The sequence below is a fragment of the Babylonia areolata genome, chromosome 33 (genome assembly GCF_041734735.1).
Source record: "Babylonia areolata isolate BAREFJ2019XMU chromosome 33, ASM4173473v1, whole genome shotgun sequence".
Classification (NCBI taxonomy): domain Eukaryota; kingdom Metazoa; phylum Mollusca; class Gastropoda; order Neogastropoda; family Buccinidae; genus Babylonia; species Babylonia areolata.
The window spans coordinates 3537345-3552344 of NC_134908.1; the positions used below are offsets into that span (position 1 = coordinate 3537345).

The following is a 15000-nucleotide window of genomic DNA, read 5'->3' on the forward strand; positions in this document are numbered from 1 at the left end:
CTGGACTACACTGCATTGTACTTTACTGTGCTGTGCTGTCTTGTCTTGCATTGTATTGTATTGTATCATATTGTATTATACTATATTGTACTGTCCTGCACTATACTGTACTGTACCATATTGTATACTGTATTGTATTGAATTATATTATATTGTATTGTACTGTATTGTATTGTATTGTATTGTATTCCATTGCATTGTATTGTATTGCATTGTATCGCATCATATTGTACCGTACTGTATTGAATTGTATCGTGCGCACTGTACTATATTGTATTCCTATATTGTTTTGTACTGTATTGTACTGGACTGGACTACACTGCACTGTACTTTACTGTGCTGCCTTGTCTTGTCTTGCACTGTATCGTATTGCATCATATTGTATTATACTATATTGTACTGTACTGCACTGTACTGTACTGTACCATACTGTATACTGTACTGTGTCATATCACGCTGTACTGTGCTGTACTACACCACACCCACACTAACCATCATTGGTTTTTTTGGTTGGTTGGGTTTTTTTGTGTTTTTTTTTGGGGGGTGGGGGGGGTTGGGTTGTTTTTTTTAGTTAGTTATTTAGTTTTGGGGGTTGTTTTTTTTGTTTGCTTTGTTTTTTGTTGTTTTTTTGTATGCTTATAGTTGACTTCATCAAGTTTTTGCACCTTATACATGTTAGTAGTAGTAGTTCCTTTTTATGTATTTATTTAATCTTCTTTTTTTTTCTTTTTTTCTTTTTTTTTCTCAAGGCCTGACAAAGCGCGTTGGGTTACGCTGCTGGTCAGGCATCTGCTTGGCAGATGTGGTGTAGCGTATATGGATTTGTCCGAACGCAGTGATGCCTCCTTGAGCTACTGAAACTGAAACTGAAACTAACCGGGGAAGCAGAAAGTGGTGATGGACTGAATCACATCCTCAGAGATGGGCAGGTTAGCTCCCTTGGTGCCCGCGCTCATTTTGCCCGGGTCGATCTTTTTCAGGTGGTGGGTGATCATTGCTGGGTTCACCGACAGCCCCCGTGACAGGGTCACAGACTGCGTTGACCTGAAACATGAGGACAAAATATGTCAGTAGTGTTTCTTGCATCCGTGGTGCTCACATAACAGCCGATCATATACCAACTTGCGATATGTTAAAGTCTCAACTTCCTGAACTGAAATCATCTTCAGTGCTGACGATCTTCAGCAGTCCATTGCTAATGTATGACTTTTTTAACTCCTTGTTAAATAGTCCAGTTGGCTCGCTGTTATAGTTGTTAGTTTTTCATTAGAAATGTGTTATATTGTTATGATGTTTTGTTTATTTTTTAAACAAAACTTAAATCAATAATTTTCACACACACACACACACACACTTTCACTTACTTGTATGCGTACACAGTAATTCCCCCCCCCCCCTCCTCCCCCCCTCCTCCCACTCGATTTTTTTCCTTCCCTCGTCTAATATCACTTACAGTGAAAAGACGTTAAACTAAAGAACGAACCTGAAACATCAGCATCAGATAGTGATAGTACTGATGGCGATGATGATGGTACGGTTTCACCAGATTTCTATTTTCATTCATTTCTATATAGTTTCTGATTGGTATTCATGGAAGCAGTTTCTCTAGCTTTCTATTTTCATTCATTTATAGGTTCTCACTGATATTAATGAAAGCAGTTTCTCTTGTTTTCTATTTTCAGTCGTTTATAAGTTCTAAATGATATTAATGAAAACCGTTTCTCTTGCTTTCTATTTTCATTCATTTACAGGTTGTAACTGATATTCATGAAAACGGTTTATCTGGCTTTCTATTTTCATTCGTTTACAAGTTCTACATGATATTAATGAAAACCGTTTCTCTTGCTTTCTATTTTCATTCATTTACAGGTTGTAACTGATATTCATGAAAACCGTTTATCTGGCTTTCTATTTTCATTCGTTTACAAGTTCTAAATGATATTAATGAAAACTATTTATCTGGCTTTCTATTTTCAGTTGTTTATAAGTTCTAAATGATATTAATGAAAACAGTTTCTCTAGCTTTCTATTTTCATTCATTTATAGGTTGTAATTGATATTCATGAAAACCATTTCTCTGGCTTTCTATTTTTGTTCAGTTTCTCTAGTCTAGCTTTCTATTTTCATTCGTTTATACGTTCTGTCTTCATTCCTCTGAATCAGAACTATGTATACACATAATCATCATCATCATCATGGTGGTGGTTGTAGCTGTAGTAGTAGAAGTAGAAGTAGCAGCAGTAGTTGTCTGTGTCAGCATAGTAGTAGTAGTAGTAGTAGTAGTAGTATCATTGTCATCATCATAATTTCTATTATTATTGTCATTATCATTATTATTGTTATCATCATTAACATCACTATCATTACCATTTCCATTATCATCATCATCATCATCATCATTATGACCATTATTATTGTTGTTGTTATTGTTGTTGTTATCTTTTTATCATTATTATTACTATTCTCCTTATCATTATCATTGTTGTTGTTGTTGTTACTTGTATTATGATTACTTTACAATTATCATCATTATCATGATTATTATTTTTGTTGGTGTTGGTGTTATGAGAAGTAGTAGTAATAGTGATAAATGTATCATCATCAGCAGCAGCAGCAGCATCACCATCACAGTAATAGTACCAGTAGTAGTAGCAGTATCATCATTACTATCATCATTACCACAACCACCACCATCACAACCATCACCACCACCATCATCACCACCACACCACCACCACCATCATCATCACCACCACCACCACCATCACCACCACCACCATCACCACCACCAATCACACACACCCATTCCTCTGCCTCTTCCCCCCTCCTCCAGCCAGGCTGTCCTGGGAACCCTTGACGCCCTGACCGGCAAGGGAGGGGCCCTGGGGGGTGGTGAGTGAGGGGTTGGGTGGGTAGTGGGGATCCTCCACCAGGTACGGCTGGAAGTACAGGGCCTTGTTGGCCGACACAGCCGCCAGGACGTGAGCCTCGTACTCCTGATCGTACAGGTTGGCCAGGAGCTCTTCGCTGTCCACCTGCCACAGGTTAACATTGTGATGAGTTTCTTCTTCTTCTTCTGCGTTCGTGGGCTGCAACTCCCACGTTCACTCGTATGCACACGAGTGGGATTTTACGTGTATGACCATTTTTACCCTGCCATGTAGGCAGCCATACTCCGTTTTTCAGGGGTGTGCATGCTGGGTATGTTCTTGTTTCCATAACCCACCGAACGCTGACATGGATTACAGGATCTTTAACGTCCGTATTTGATCTTCTGCTTGCATATACACACGAAGGGGGTTCAGGCACTGGCAGGTCTGCACATATGTTGACCTGGGAGATCGTAAAAATCTCCACCCTTCACCCACCAGACGCCGTCACCGTGATTCAAACCCGGGACCCTCAGATTGACAGTCCAACGCTTTAACCACACGGCTACTGCGCCCGTCCTCCATACACGGTCAAACCCGGGTTCATCTGTTTCAGTCCCAGCATCAGCAGTCCGCAGGGAACCACCAATGTTCGGTTGCCAGGAGGTCGCACACCAGAGGAGACCCTGCACTTGCTGCTGAGTCACTTCGGTGGTGTTCGGTAGTGCCTGTTCTGAGTTAATGTGCTTAGGACACCACCTACTAAGCCCCCTACCAACAACAATAATGGCTCAGTCGCAGAGCCGGGCAGACTGAGCGTCTCCCCCAGAGTGGGGACCACCACCACGTCCCTCCAATGACAGTCCCCAAAAAGCAACAGTTTCAGTCTTTCGCCTTTGTGTGCTTATCTTTCACTGCCTTATATTGTCATGTTCTTACCTTTTATTATCATTGTCATTACTATTGACATCATCATCATTATCATTAGTATTAGTGTTCTATTATTATCATTATTACTATGTTTGTTACCGTCACCGTTATTATCATCATTATTAGGACTACTACAACTACTACTACTACTACCACTTCTGTTCTTATCGTTTCTATTCTCATCATTATCAGTATCGTAATTACATATTCATTCATTCATTCATTCATTTAGTAGTAGTAGTAGTAGTAGTAGTGGTGGTAGCAGCAGCAGTCACAGTAGCAAAACAATCTTTCTTTAAAAATATATTCAATTCAATTCAATTCAATTCAAAATACTTTATTATCTGCTTCAACCAAAAACAGAAAATTTTCTTTTGGCCCACTTAAAATGAAATGCCCGTCAGCAAAAAAAAAAAAAAAAAAACCCAACTGACACACCCTTCACATATCACCATGCACGCATCAATTATTATGTAAAAAGAAAAACATGTGGGTAAGATACTATTACAGCATGTGGGTAAGATACTATTACAGCATGTGGGTAAGATACTATTACAGCATGTGGGTAAGATACTATTACAAATATTAAAAATATATTGCAGTTCTTGTTCCTTTATGTTTTTCTTTTTTTTTTTTTTTTTTTTTTTTTTGCAAAAACAATGAATTCCCTCTCACCTCCATGCCATGTCTGCCCTGAGGGACAAGGCCGGAGTTCTCGTCAATGCCCACAACCAGCATCAGTTCTGCAAAACGATTGGCTACCAGCAGGGGTCCATCATTGCTGGCCCCTCCCCCCCCACGGGGAATCAGCTTGGTTTTCTGTATCAGCCTCTCCTCTCCCCCATCCATTTTCGTGTCCTGGACAAAAAAATAAAGAAATAGTTAATAGTGATGATAATAATAATTACTATAATAATCAAATAAAAAAACAAAAAATAATAATAGCAATACAAATTTCTTTGTATTTCATGTTCTGGACAAACAAACAAAATCAATAAATAGATTAACAAAAATAATAATTGTAATTTTAATACTTTTTTTTTGTCTTTTGTGTCCTGGACAAGCAACAACAAAAAATAATAAATAAAAAATTTTTTTTAAATGATAATAGTAATGGTAATTTCTTGTCTTTCTTGTCCTGGACAAGCAAAAAAATAAAAAAAATAATAAATAAATAACAAACTTAACAACATGTATTTCGTGTCCTGGAAAAGCAAACAAAAATATATATTAAATTTTAAAAAAACAAAATAATAATAATAATAATAACAACAAATTCTTATCCAACTGTGTTGTGGACAAGCAAAAATATAAATAAACAAATAACAAAAATAACAACATCTTGTCTTTTGTGTCCTGCAAAAGCAACAAAAACATGAAACAAAATAATTTCTTTAAAACATTTTTTTTTAAATAGTAAGTGTTGTCCTCTGGCAAAATTCTGCAGAAGAAATCTACACAAATCCGGTTTCAGTATCAGTTTCAGTAGCTCAAGGAGGCGTCACTGCGTTCGGACAAATCCATATATGCTACACCATATCTGCCAAGCAGACGCCTGACCAGCAGCGTAACCCAACGCGTTTAGTCAGGCCTTGAGAAAAATAAATAAATAAATAAATTAAAATAAAATAAAATAAATAAAATAAAAGAAATAAATAAATAAAAAATAAATAAATACATAAAAAAAAGAACTACTACTAATAATAATAATATGAATAAGGCACAAAAATTTGATGAAGTCAAATATAAGTGTACAAAAAATAAATAAATAAATAATAATAATAATAATAAAATAAAATTAGATCTTCTGCGTTCCGTATACACACGAACGGGGTTCAGGCACTAGCAGGTCTGCACATATGTTGACCTGGGAGATCAGAAAAATCTCCACCCTTTACCCACCAGGTGCCGTTACCGTGATTCGAACCCGGGACCCTCAGATTGAAAGTCCAACGCTTAAACCACTCGGCACTCAGCTATTGAGCCCGTCAAAAGGATTTGTCAAAACTCAGTGACACCTCCTTGAGAAACTGAAACTGAAACAATCTGCAGCCTATATGGCTCTATTTAAACTGCCCAGTCTAGAATTTAGGTGACTAAGAGGTGATCTCACTGAAGTATTCAAGATCATGCACAATATTTATGACCCCCGCATTACCTCTTCCCTGTTCACCTTGGCTAAATTTGATAAGACTGGAGGGCACAACTTCAAACTTAACAAGACAAATTTTGTCACTAACCAGTTCCACAAATTTTTTACAAACCGTATCATTAATTTGTGGAATAACCTTTCCTCGGACACCATCACTGCATCATCAGTAAACACCTTCAAAAACCAAATTGACAAAACTTTTAAGGACCATGTATTTTCCATCGATTTAAATCTTTATTGAGTCAGAAATAAATGTAGTATACACTAAGCCTGATTAAACTTTGGAACGGTTCACTATACAGTGATCCAAAAGCACATTAATGGACATTATTATGAGGGCAAAAGGCTTCTAGCTGAATATTTCTGTGATTCTGTGATATATCCCCTTGCTGGTGGGAGTCTACTATGCCAAGTGAAGCACATTTCACTGAATGGAGAAAAGACTGCTGCAGTATCCCAGAGCTGCCAGCTGTTCTCAAGTTGACAGTAAAGATCCATCAGTGACAGGCAATGAGTAAATGCCACTGAGTATAATATATATTATATAATATATGATATGCTTAAAGAAATATTATAACATTGTTAGCACACACAAATCAAAGACAGTGATGCAGATTTTACCCAAATAATTTGTTTTCTTCTTCTCCTTTTTTTTCTAAATATGTGGTACCTAGTATATTGATGTTAACAACCTTCACTATTGTTTGTTAACACACAGAGAGAGAGAGAGAGAGAGAGAGAGAGAGATACATACATACATACATACATACATACATACATACATACATACATACATACATACATACATGAATAATAAACATTTCCACATAGTTTTCCCTCACTTAAAATTCTCTCTAATGTGGCACATAACTGGTTCTCTGATAGGTCTGACTAGTACACTATGGTTACACAAAGGTCGGGCATCTGCCCCTGTTTTTATCTCTCTATTTACTTCCCACCTAATGCCGTGTAGCGTATGTGAATCAGTCGTCTGAAACTGAAACTCAACAACACTGCTGTCAACAGCATTCAAATTTAACAGACCGCTACCTTACAATTAATACAAAAGTTTTCGTTCTTAATACAAACTGTTTACCTGTGACTTAATATCTGATTCCATGACTGTTATGTGGATCTTGGCATTGCGGGAAAGATTACAGAACCCAATAGGCGACTTCAGAAATAAATGAAAACAAAATAATTTGACCAACAAAGCTTTCACTTCGTCAACTTTCACTTCTGCTAGTCACGAGACTCCAATTTGGGTGGTCTCCCTTGGTACAAAGGGGAAAGAAAAGAAATATTTATTTTCGTGTGTATAAATCTTGAAAATCAGTAACAACTTGCTGTGGATATGCAAATAAATTCGAGATTATTAGTTTATTGTTTCCAGTACAGATGACAAAATGCATGCTTTTTGTCTTTTTATCAATCAGTGCATTGCTTAGTTTCGTTTGTTAGCAATCAAGATGGCGGCAAATTTGAAAGTAGCAACTTTTATCACACTGTCTTGTGTCATTTTGCTCGGATTTGTAGTTTCAGTATATCTATGGCGAAAGATAGGTAAGCAGTTATGAACTTTTTACAATTTTCTATGCTGCCTCTTCCAATTTGAGCTTATTTCCGTCAAAGATTGCGCCCAACTGAATATAGTTTCAACGTCATGCACATGTAAATTTAGTTGCTGCAACTAATACTAATAGATTCTCAAGAACGTTCTGATGTTGGTATTCTGAGTTACCTCTGTAGATCGCCTAGCTCATAATCCAGTTGTGTGTTTGAATCACGGACATCTGGTATTTTTGCTGCCTACCGTGTTGTGGCGTCAGCGTTGGCAACATTTCCCGGGATAGGCAAATCACACACCTCCATCAGCATTATAATGATTGAGGTTTGATCTGTCTGCAGCTCTGTATTTTATCTCCCCCTTTTGAAATTTAAAAATTGCCCTGAAGAAGCCAAACAAGTCGAAAATTTGAAGTTCTTTCAAGTTTTCATGAGTGGACTGTGTGTGTATCTAGTGATGTTTGAATTTCCTCTAGATGTATGAATGTGTGTGTGTGTCGGGTCCCTGTGTGTCACTGTGTGTGTCAAGTATGTTCTAAGGAGTTCTTTTATCACACAAAATAATGTTTTCTAGGAATACCGCAACTGCTCTGTGTTAGATTGTGAGTTTTCAACAACAAAAATTGTGAGTACCAGATGGTATAATGGTTTGATTGACTAAATAAAGATGAAACTTGTGCATGTGCTCTTTCATTTTATCCACACTTGTCAAAATGGGGACACATGATGATATATCAATATGAGAACAGTTACATATACATACTTACAGCCTAAATTGATAGGTTGTAAAAAAAAGAATCTGCTACATCATGACAAAGCCGAAGAATGGTTTCAGGGGAGAACATACCACATAAGCAAAATGTGCACACACAAATGATTAGATATTGTCCAGCTTATGAAACAAGCACAGTACCAGTGATAGAAGTGATCCATGCCACCCGTTCACAAATGCACATGTAATAATTTGTAATCAAATTCATGATATGAGAAAAAATATGCCACAAGTTTTCTTGGCAAATGCCTGACCAGCTGCGTAACCTAACATGCTAGTCAGGCCTTGAGTGCATGCTTACATGCTTCCACAGAGGACAACACTTTTGTTGCCATGGGCTCTTTTTCAGTGTGGCAAGTGCATCCTGCACATGGGATTTTCAGTTTATCCTCTCATCTGAATGATTAGACCAGTTTGATTTCCCAGTCAAACTTGGGGAGAAAGAGACTGGGATTCGAACCCAGATCCTCACAGACACTGTATTGGCAGATAGGCATCTTAACCATTCTGCCACCTTCCTCCTAATATTGTCTTTTTTTTCTTTTCTTTTTTTTTTTTTCAGGTGTCTTTTTGGAGCAGTGCAGTTCCTCCAATGATGATGAAGAGATGCAGACAGCTGGTTGGAAGTCTGCAGTATTTAACGTGTGGAAGTGGATCACAACGTCCATGTGGCAATGGTCACATGACTGGAGGAAAGACGGCAGAAGGACACCAGCTGAAGAGATTCTCATGCCTCCTTGCCAGGCGCCAGTTACTGACATTGTGAATTACGTCCTGGTCGTCACTACCCGTGACATCAGCCAGTTTTCTGAGACAGCTGCTGACATTGCTATTGCTCTTTGCACCAGCATGCGAGACGTTTTGATGGTGATAATCAGAGAAGGAAAAGTGATGGTCTCCAGTGTGCTGGATGTTTCTACTAGTTCACTGCACAGGATTGCAGAATATGCTCAGTACAGTTTTGATACAGTTTGGACATCTATATATGCAGCATATGAACATTTTGCAGTGGTTCTCCCTGAACCGTTTACAACTGCTTCTGTGATCATCTGCATTTTGATTTTATCCGCAGTCCTGATTTGTTGGAGAAAACACCAACAACCACGTGTCCGGAACAACCGGCTTCCTGGCAATCAGTACAACCCAAACCGCCATGCCAGTAGCAACGACATCACAGTCACCCCACGAAGCACTAGGTCCCATAGCTTTGGAACAGAACTCGTTCCGAGGGTTGATGCGGATTTTTCCTGTCAACGGATCTTCCCGGAAAACCGGCACCTAAACCAAGAACCCCAGAGATGTGAGCATGGAGAGGAAAGGACAGCCACATGGAAGACATTGACACAGTGGTTGGTGTACACGACGGTGCCACTGCTGTGCCTCAGTCTGCCCTGGGAGTTCTGTCGCCTGTATCAGCTGGCTGTCGCTAACAAGGCGGCTGTCGCTTCAGCTGTGAGTGATTAAGTGAAGTGAAATGAATACTTGTTTTCAATGTCACAAGGGTAGTGGAGAAAGCACAATTGTTTTTTTTTTGTTGTTGTTTTTTTTTTTTTGTATATCCAGACTTCAGGGGGAAAAACAACAAACAAGTAACAAAAAAATTTTAAAACCTAACCCTCTGCACCCTCTGTCAGTCTGTTTGTAAAGAGTTTCATTAGGTAGTGGAGTAAGCACAACTGCTTTTTTTTTTTTTTTTTTTTTTTTTTTTTACATCCAGCCCTCAAGAACAAAACAATAAAGTAGTAAAGAAAACAACCCTCCTTACCTTTTAAACAACAACAAAAACAAGATATATATATATTATATATAAAATGGAAAAAAAACAAGTTGTAAATGAAAATTTTGACATGACCACATTTGTATTTAAATACAAAGACATACTTCATACTTCATGTTATTGTCCTTGAGGAAATGAGCGTTCATGCTTAAGATCTCAATGTTCAATTGGAAGACAGTCAAGTTAACAGAGGAATGATTATGTGATTATAATTTACTCAGTAACAACTTAATAAAGCGAGTTATGATACATATGCATGTGCATGTGGGTATGACTGAATGACACAGTAAAGGAATGAAGGGCAGATGTCAGCCGGGTCTACCCATGTGGACAGACTGCTGTGCAAAATGACTCTGTCAGTCTGTGTTCATAAAGAATTTAGTTTCTGACTGAAGACAGGCGTTATATATATATATCAGTAATATTGATGGTTTTCTTTATAACTTTATTTCCCCCCAGGGTGTTCCTTTAGGGTGCAGCCCCGAACAGCTGTCCTTGCTGCAGACCTTGACCTTGTGGTTGTCACGGCAACTGGCCTGGAGTCATGGCAACCCCTGTGACCGCTACTACCAGGCCATGTTTGTCGACCCGCTGTGGGAAATCACTCCTGTGATGGTGAGGTCAAGGCATGGTTTGACCGTGTGTGTGTGCATGCAGGTATCTGTGTGTGTATTCTCTACTGTGTTTCAGTTCCAGTAGCTCAAGGAGGCGTCACTGCGTTTGGACAAATCCATATACGCTACACCACATCTGCCAAGCAGATGCCTGACCAGCAGCGTAACCCAACACGCTTAGTCAGGCCTTGAGAAATGTGTATCAAATTTCAAGTACTGTTGACTAGCCCAGTGTTCATCATGTATGTCTATGCTTCAATTGTAGTATGAAATTTTATGCCTGTTCTCTTACTCTGATTATTGCATGTGTATGATTGTGATTAGTGTGTGTGTGTGTGTGTGTGTGAGGTTTTCATCAGCCTAGGAGTTCAGCATGTTATGCCCCTTATGTGTTCATATTGAATAACTGTGCTATTTGAGCATTGTTTGTGCACCATACACCACATGTGAATTTCTCTTATTGAGATAATAAATGTTATATATTCCCCTAAAATAATGTGTTATATATAGTACTTATATTGTACAACCTCCCCCCACACCCCCCATACAATGGGTTCAAATTGCCTCCAATACACATACAAACAGCAGACAACAGAAGATTACAACATATAAGAAAAATAAAATTGTAAACAACTTAGCAAGTGCAGTCAATTCACAGTCTCAGAAGTAAGCTTTTTTGTTGTTGACTCACTTGTGTAAACAAAGTGAGTCTATGTTTTACCCCGGTGTTCGGTTGTCTGTGTGTGTCTGTGTGTCCGTGGTAAACTTTAACATTGACATTTTCTCTTCAAATACTTTGTCAGTTGACACCAAATTAGGCATAAAAATAGGAAAAATTCAGTTCTTTCCAGTCATCTTGTTTAAAACAATATTGCACCTCTGGGATGGGCACAAAAAAATTAATAATGCAGCCTAATTATATGCAACCTGCATTTACTGTTATATTTATATTTTTTGTATTCTCTAAACTTGGCACTTTGATCTGATATTCTGACCCAACAACAAGAGCAGTCATTATTATCATTTTTTGTTCAAACAGGAATTTCTTTTGCTAAGCATGGAAGTTTTGGTGCAGATAGTAAAAAAGGGAAATTACTCTAATTAATGCTAGGGGACTTAATTTGCTTTAAAACTGATCTTTCTCATCATAAACATTACATTTTGAAATTATACTCAATACATAAAAAGCTTGTGTGTTTTACTCTCAGTCACAAGTGAGTCTTGAAGGCCTTGCCTCTTGTTGTTGTTGTTGTTGTTGCTTTTTTTTTCTGTTTCCTCCGTCTTCTTCCTCATCTCTTCAGAAATTGTGAGCTGCAAGTCTCACACTGACAAGCACTCATATTCTATATTCTGAAATTAAAGTGGGCTTTACAAGTATGACAATCTTTACCCCACCATCTAGGCATATACACTCCGTTTTCAGGGGTGTGCGTGTTGGGTATGTTCCTGTTTCCTTAATCACCGAGTTACATGATTTTTCTTGGATTACAGGATTTTTAATTAACATGCACATTTGATCTTCTGCATGCATATATATATATATATATATATATATATGATACACACGCAAAGGGACTTAACGCAATAACAGGTCTGCACATAATTATGTTGACCTGGCAGTTCGGAAAAAATCTCCACCCTTAACCCACCAGGCGCCATGACTGAGATTCGAACCCAGCCCCCTTAGATTGACCACCAGATCATAAATCACGTCACAGCTGATTCATATTTTGACATAATTCATATTGCAGTCATATGAGTGAAGATCTGGTGAGAGAAATGGATTGGTTTGTGCTGCACTTTCCATTTTGTTTCTGTTATAATGTGTGTGTGTGTGAGACAGACAGAAAGAGAGAGAGAGAGAGAAAGAGCATGTGTGTTAGTACATGCAAAAGATGAAGCTTATAGGCTGATTCATGATATCCTACCCAATAAGCTGACTCATGAAACTACATCCGGTCATTTTCAGGTTGTGATTTTTGGGTTTTTTGTCACACGATTTTCCATCTCATTTTTTTTCCATCTTTTTTTTTTTTTTTTTTTTTTTTTTTTCACATAAGGTTTGCACAAATTGCATTTCTACTCTTAAGCTGCAAAGGAAACAAACCAAATTGTCAAATTTACCTGTGAGTGAAAGAGACGTTGGAAAACTGTTCCCGCAAAGGGCCGGCTATGATTTAACTGTGTGTGTGTGTTGTGTTGTGTGAGCGAACGGCCTGACATGGAACATGAGGGTGCATTCATTATAGAAAGGGTCGTCTCTCAGTTTCTGGAGAGCGTTGTCAAGGTTGTGTGGCCTCGTGTGAAATTGGCAGGTAAAGTTAGAAAGTGGGATGTTGTGGCATTGTTTCAAAGTATGATGAAATGCAAGTGTGTGAGTGTGTGTGTGTGAGAGAGAGAGAGAGAGAGAGTCTGTGTGAGTGTGTGTCTGTAGGCATGTGTACGACTGGTTGCTTTTATTGGTTTTTTGTTCATTTGTTGACTGTGATACAGTTGGGTTGATTTTCATTGTTGTTGTTGTTGTTTTTTCAGGGGTGGGGGAGAGGGATACAGAAATATGCTTGCATGTGTTTTGATGGGTTTTTTTGTTTTTGTTTTTTGTTGTTGTTTTGGAGGATGGGGAATATGGAAATATGCATGTGTGTATACATGCATGTGTGTCAGTTTTTACAATGAGAGATAAATGGAGAGAGACGTGTGCACATGTACAAGTATAGATACTGTACTTACACACTCAAGAAACTTGGAATGTTCTGCACTTCCTTATTGCTGTGTTTTGTTGTTTTTCACACTTCACCCCTCTCTCTCTCTCTCTCTCTCTCTCTCTCTCTCTCTCTCTCTCTCTCTCTCTCTCTCTCTGTCTCTCTCTCTGAACTTCACACACACACAGACACACACACACACACACACACACACACACACACCCATACCTTCCCCACCACACACACACACGCTCATGCCTTCCCCCCCCCCCCACACACACACCCACACCCCACACCCCACACCCAACACACCAACACATGCATGTACTAGACATTCTCATTTGCACACATACACTGATGTAAGCATGTACACACACACACACACACTCTCTCTCTCTCTCTCTCTCTCTCTCTCTCTCTCTCTCTCACACACACACACACACACACACACACACACACACACACATAAGCCCTGTGACGAGACAGTTCTCAAATTTACATAACATACTTTTTTTCTTCTCTTTTTTTTTCTTTTTTTTTTCCCACCAACACAGCATGATCGCAGTGTCGTGTGTACTAGCATGTGCGCCTTCCCGCACATTCTAAAAATACACAAGTCACAGCGTACTACATGCACCACCCCGTTCCCACCCGCTATCACCTTGCCTCCCTTTGCTGCACCTGCCATGGGGTTGTCACCCCTTCCTACTCCTTAGCTCCCCTGATAATGGGGGGTGGGGTGGGGGGGAACGACTGGCCCTGTGAACAATTGTTGATTTCACGGTGTAGTCCAGTGAGTTGGATTCCTTCTTCCCCCTCCCCCTCCCCCCCTTCTGCTACCCTCTCTGGCTCTCTGTTTCCTTCTTTCTCTCTCTCTCTCTCTGTGTCTGTGTATCTGTGTCCCTCTCTCTGTCTGTCTCTGTCCCTGTCTCTGTCTCTCTCTGTCTCTCTCTCTGTCCCTCTCTCTTTCTCTCTCTCTCTCTCTCTCTCTCTGTCCTTCTCTCTCTGTGTCTCTCTCTGTCCCTCTATCTGTCTCTGTCTCTCTCTCTCTCTGTCCCTCTCTCTGTCTCTCTCTGTCTGTCCCTCTCTCTATCTGGCTCTCTGTCAAGCTCTTTCTTTCTCTCTCTCTTTCTCACTCTCTCTTTTTCTCTATCTCTCTCTCTCTACTTCAGCCCTTTCGCACTATGCTTTTAAGTGTCTCTCTCTCTCTCTCTCTCTCTCTCTCTCTCTCTCTCTCTCTCTCTCTCTCTCTCTCTCTCTCTCTCTCTCTCCAAACCTTTCTCTTTTATTAGAAAGATCTCTCTCTCTCTCTCTCTCTCTCTCTCTCTCTCTCTCTCCCCCCCCCCCCCCCCAACCTTTCTCTTAGAAAACTCTCTCTCTCTCTCTCTCTCTCTCTCTCTCTCTCTCTCTCTCTCTCTCTCTCTCCATCCAGCCTCCCCACCCCCACCCCCAACCATTTCTCTCTCTGTCCTTAGAAGGCAGGTGATCCCCGGTTTTCTATGGGATTGAGTCCACAGTGATAAACATCATTATTAAAATAGGACACAGTTGTGGTGTGATTGCGCTTGTCATTGTTTTGTTTCTGACCCTACGGTCTTTTTTTTTGTCTTTTTTTTT

At 39.3% G+C, this 15000-nt stretch overlaps 2 protein-coding genes across 2 annotated transcripts in view; one reads left to right on the forward strand and one right to left on the reverse strand.

The window, feature by feature from the left end:
• Nucleotides 1–7168, reverse strand: part of LOC143277167 (DENN domain-containing protein 3-like) — a 55252-nt gene extending 48084 nt beyond the window's left edge. The window contains exons 1-4 of the mRNA XM_076581932.1: nucleotides 7049–7168; nucleotides 4476–4658; nucleotides 2803–3035; nucleotides 878–1044 (exon numbers count right to left, since the gene is read on the reverse strand). Coding sequence (XP_076438047.1) covers nucleotides 878–1044; nucleotides 2803–3035; nucleotides 4476–4658; nucleotides 7049–7072 — 607 coding nt within the window. The 5' untranslated portion in view covers nucleotides 7073–7168. The remainder of the gene's footprint in view (nucleotides 1–877; nucleotides 1045–2802; nucleotides 3036–4475; nucleotides 4659–7048) is intronic.
• Nucleotides 7169–7356: 188 nt separating this feature from the next.
• LOC143277208 (uncharacterized) overlaps nucleotides 7357–15000 on the forward strand; it is a 9057-nt gene continuing 1413 nt past the window's right edge. The window contains exons 1-3 of the mRNA XM_076581995.1: nucleotides 7357–7515; nucleotides 8853–9742; nucleotides 10527–10682. Coding sequence (XP_076438110.1) covers nucleotides 7422–7515; nucleotides 8853–9742; nucleotides 10527–10682 — 1140 coding nt within the window. The 5' untranslated portion in view covers nucleotides 7357–7421. The remainder of the gene's footprint in view (nucleotides 7516–8852; nucleotides 9743–10526; nucleotides 10683–15000) is intronic.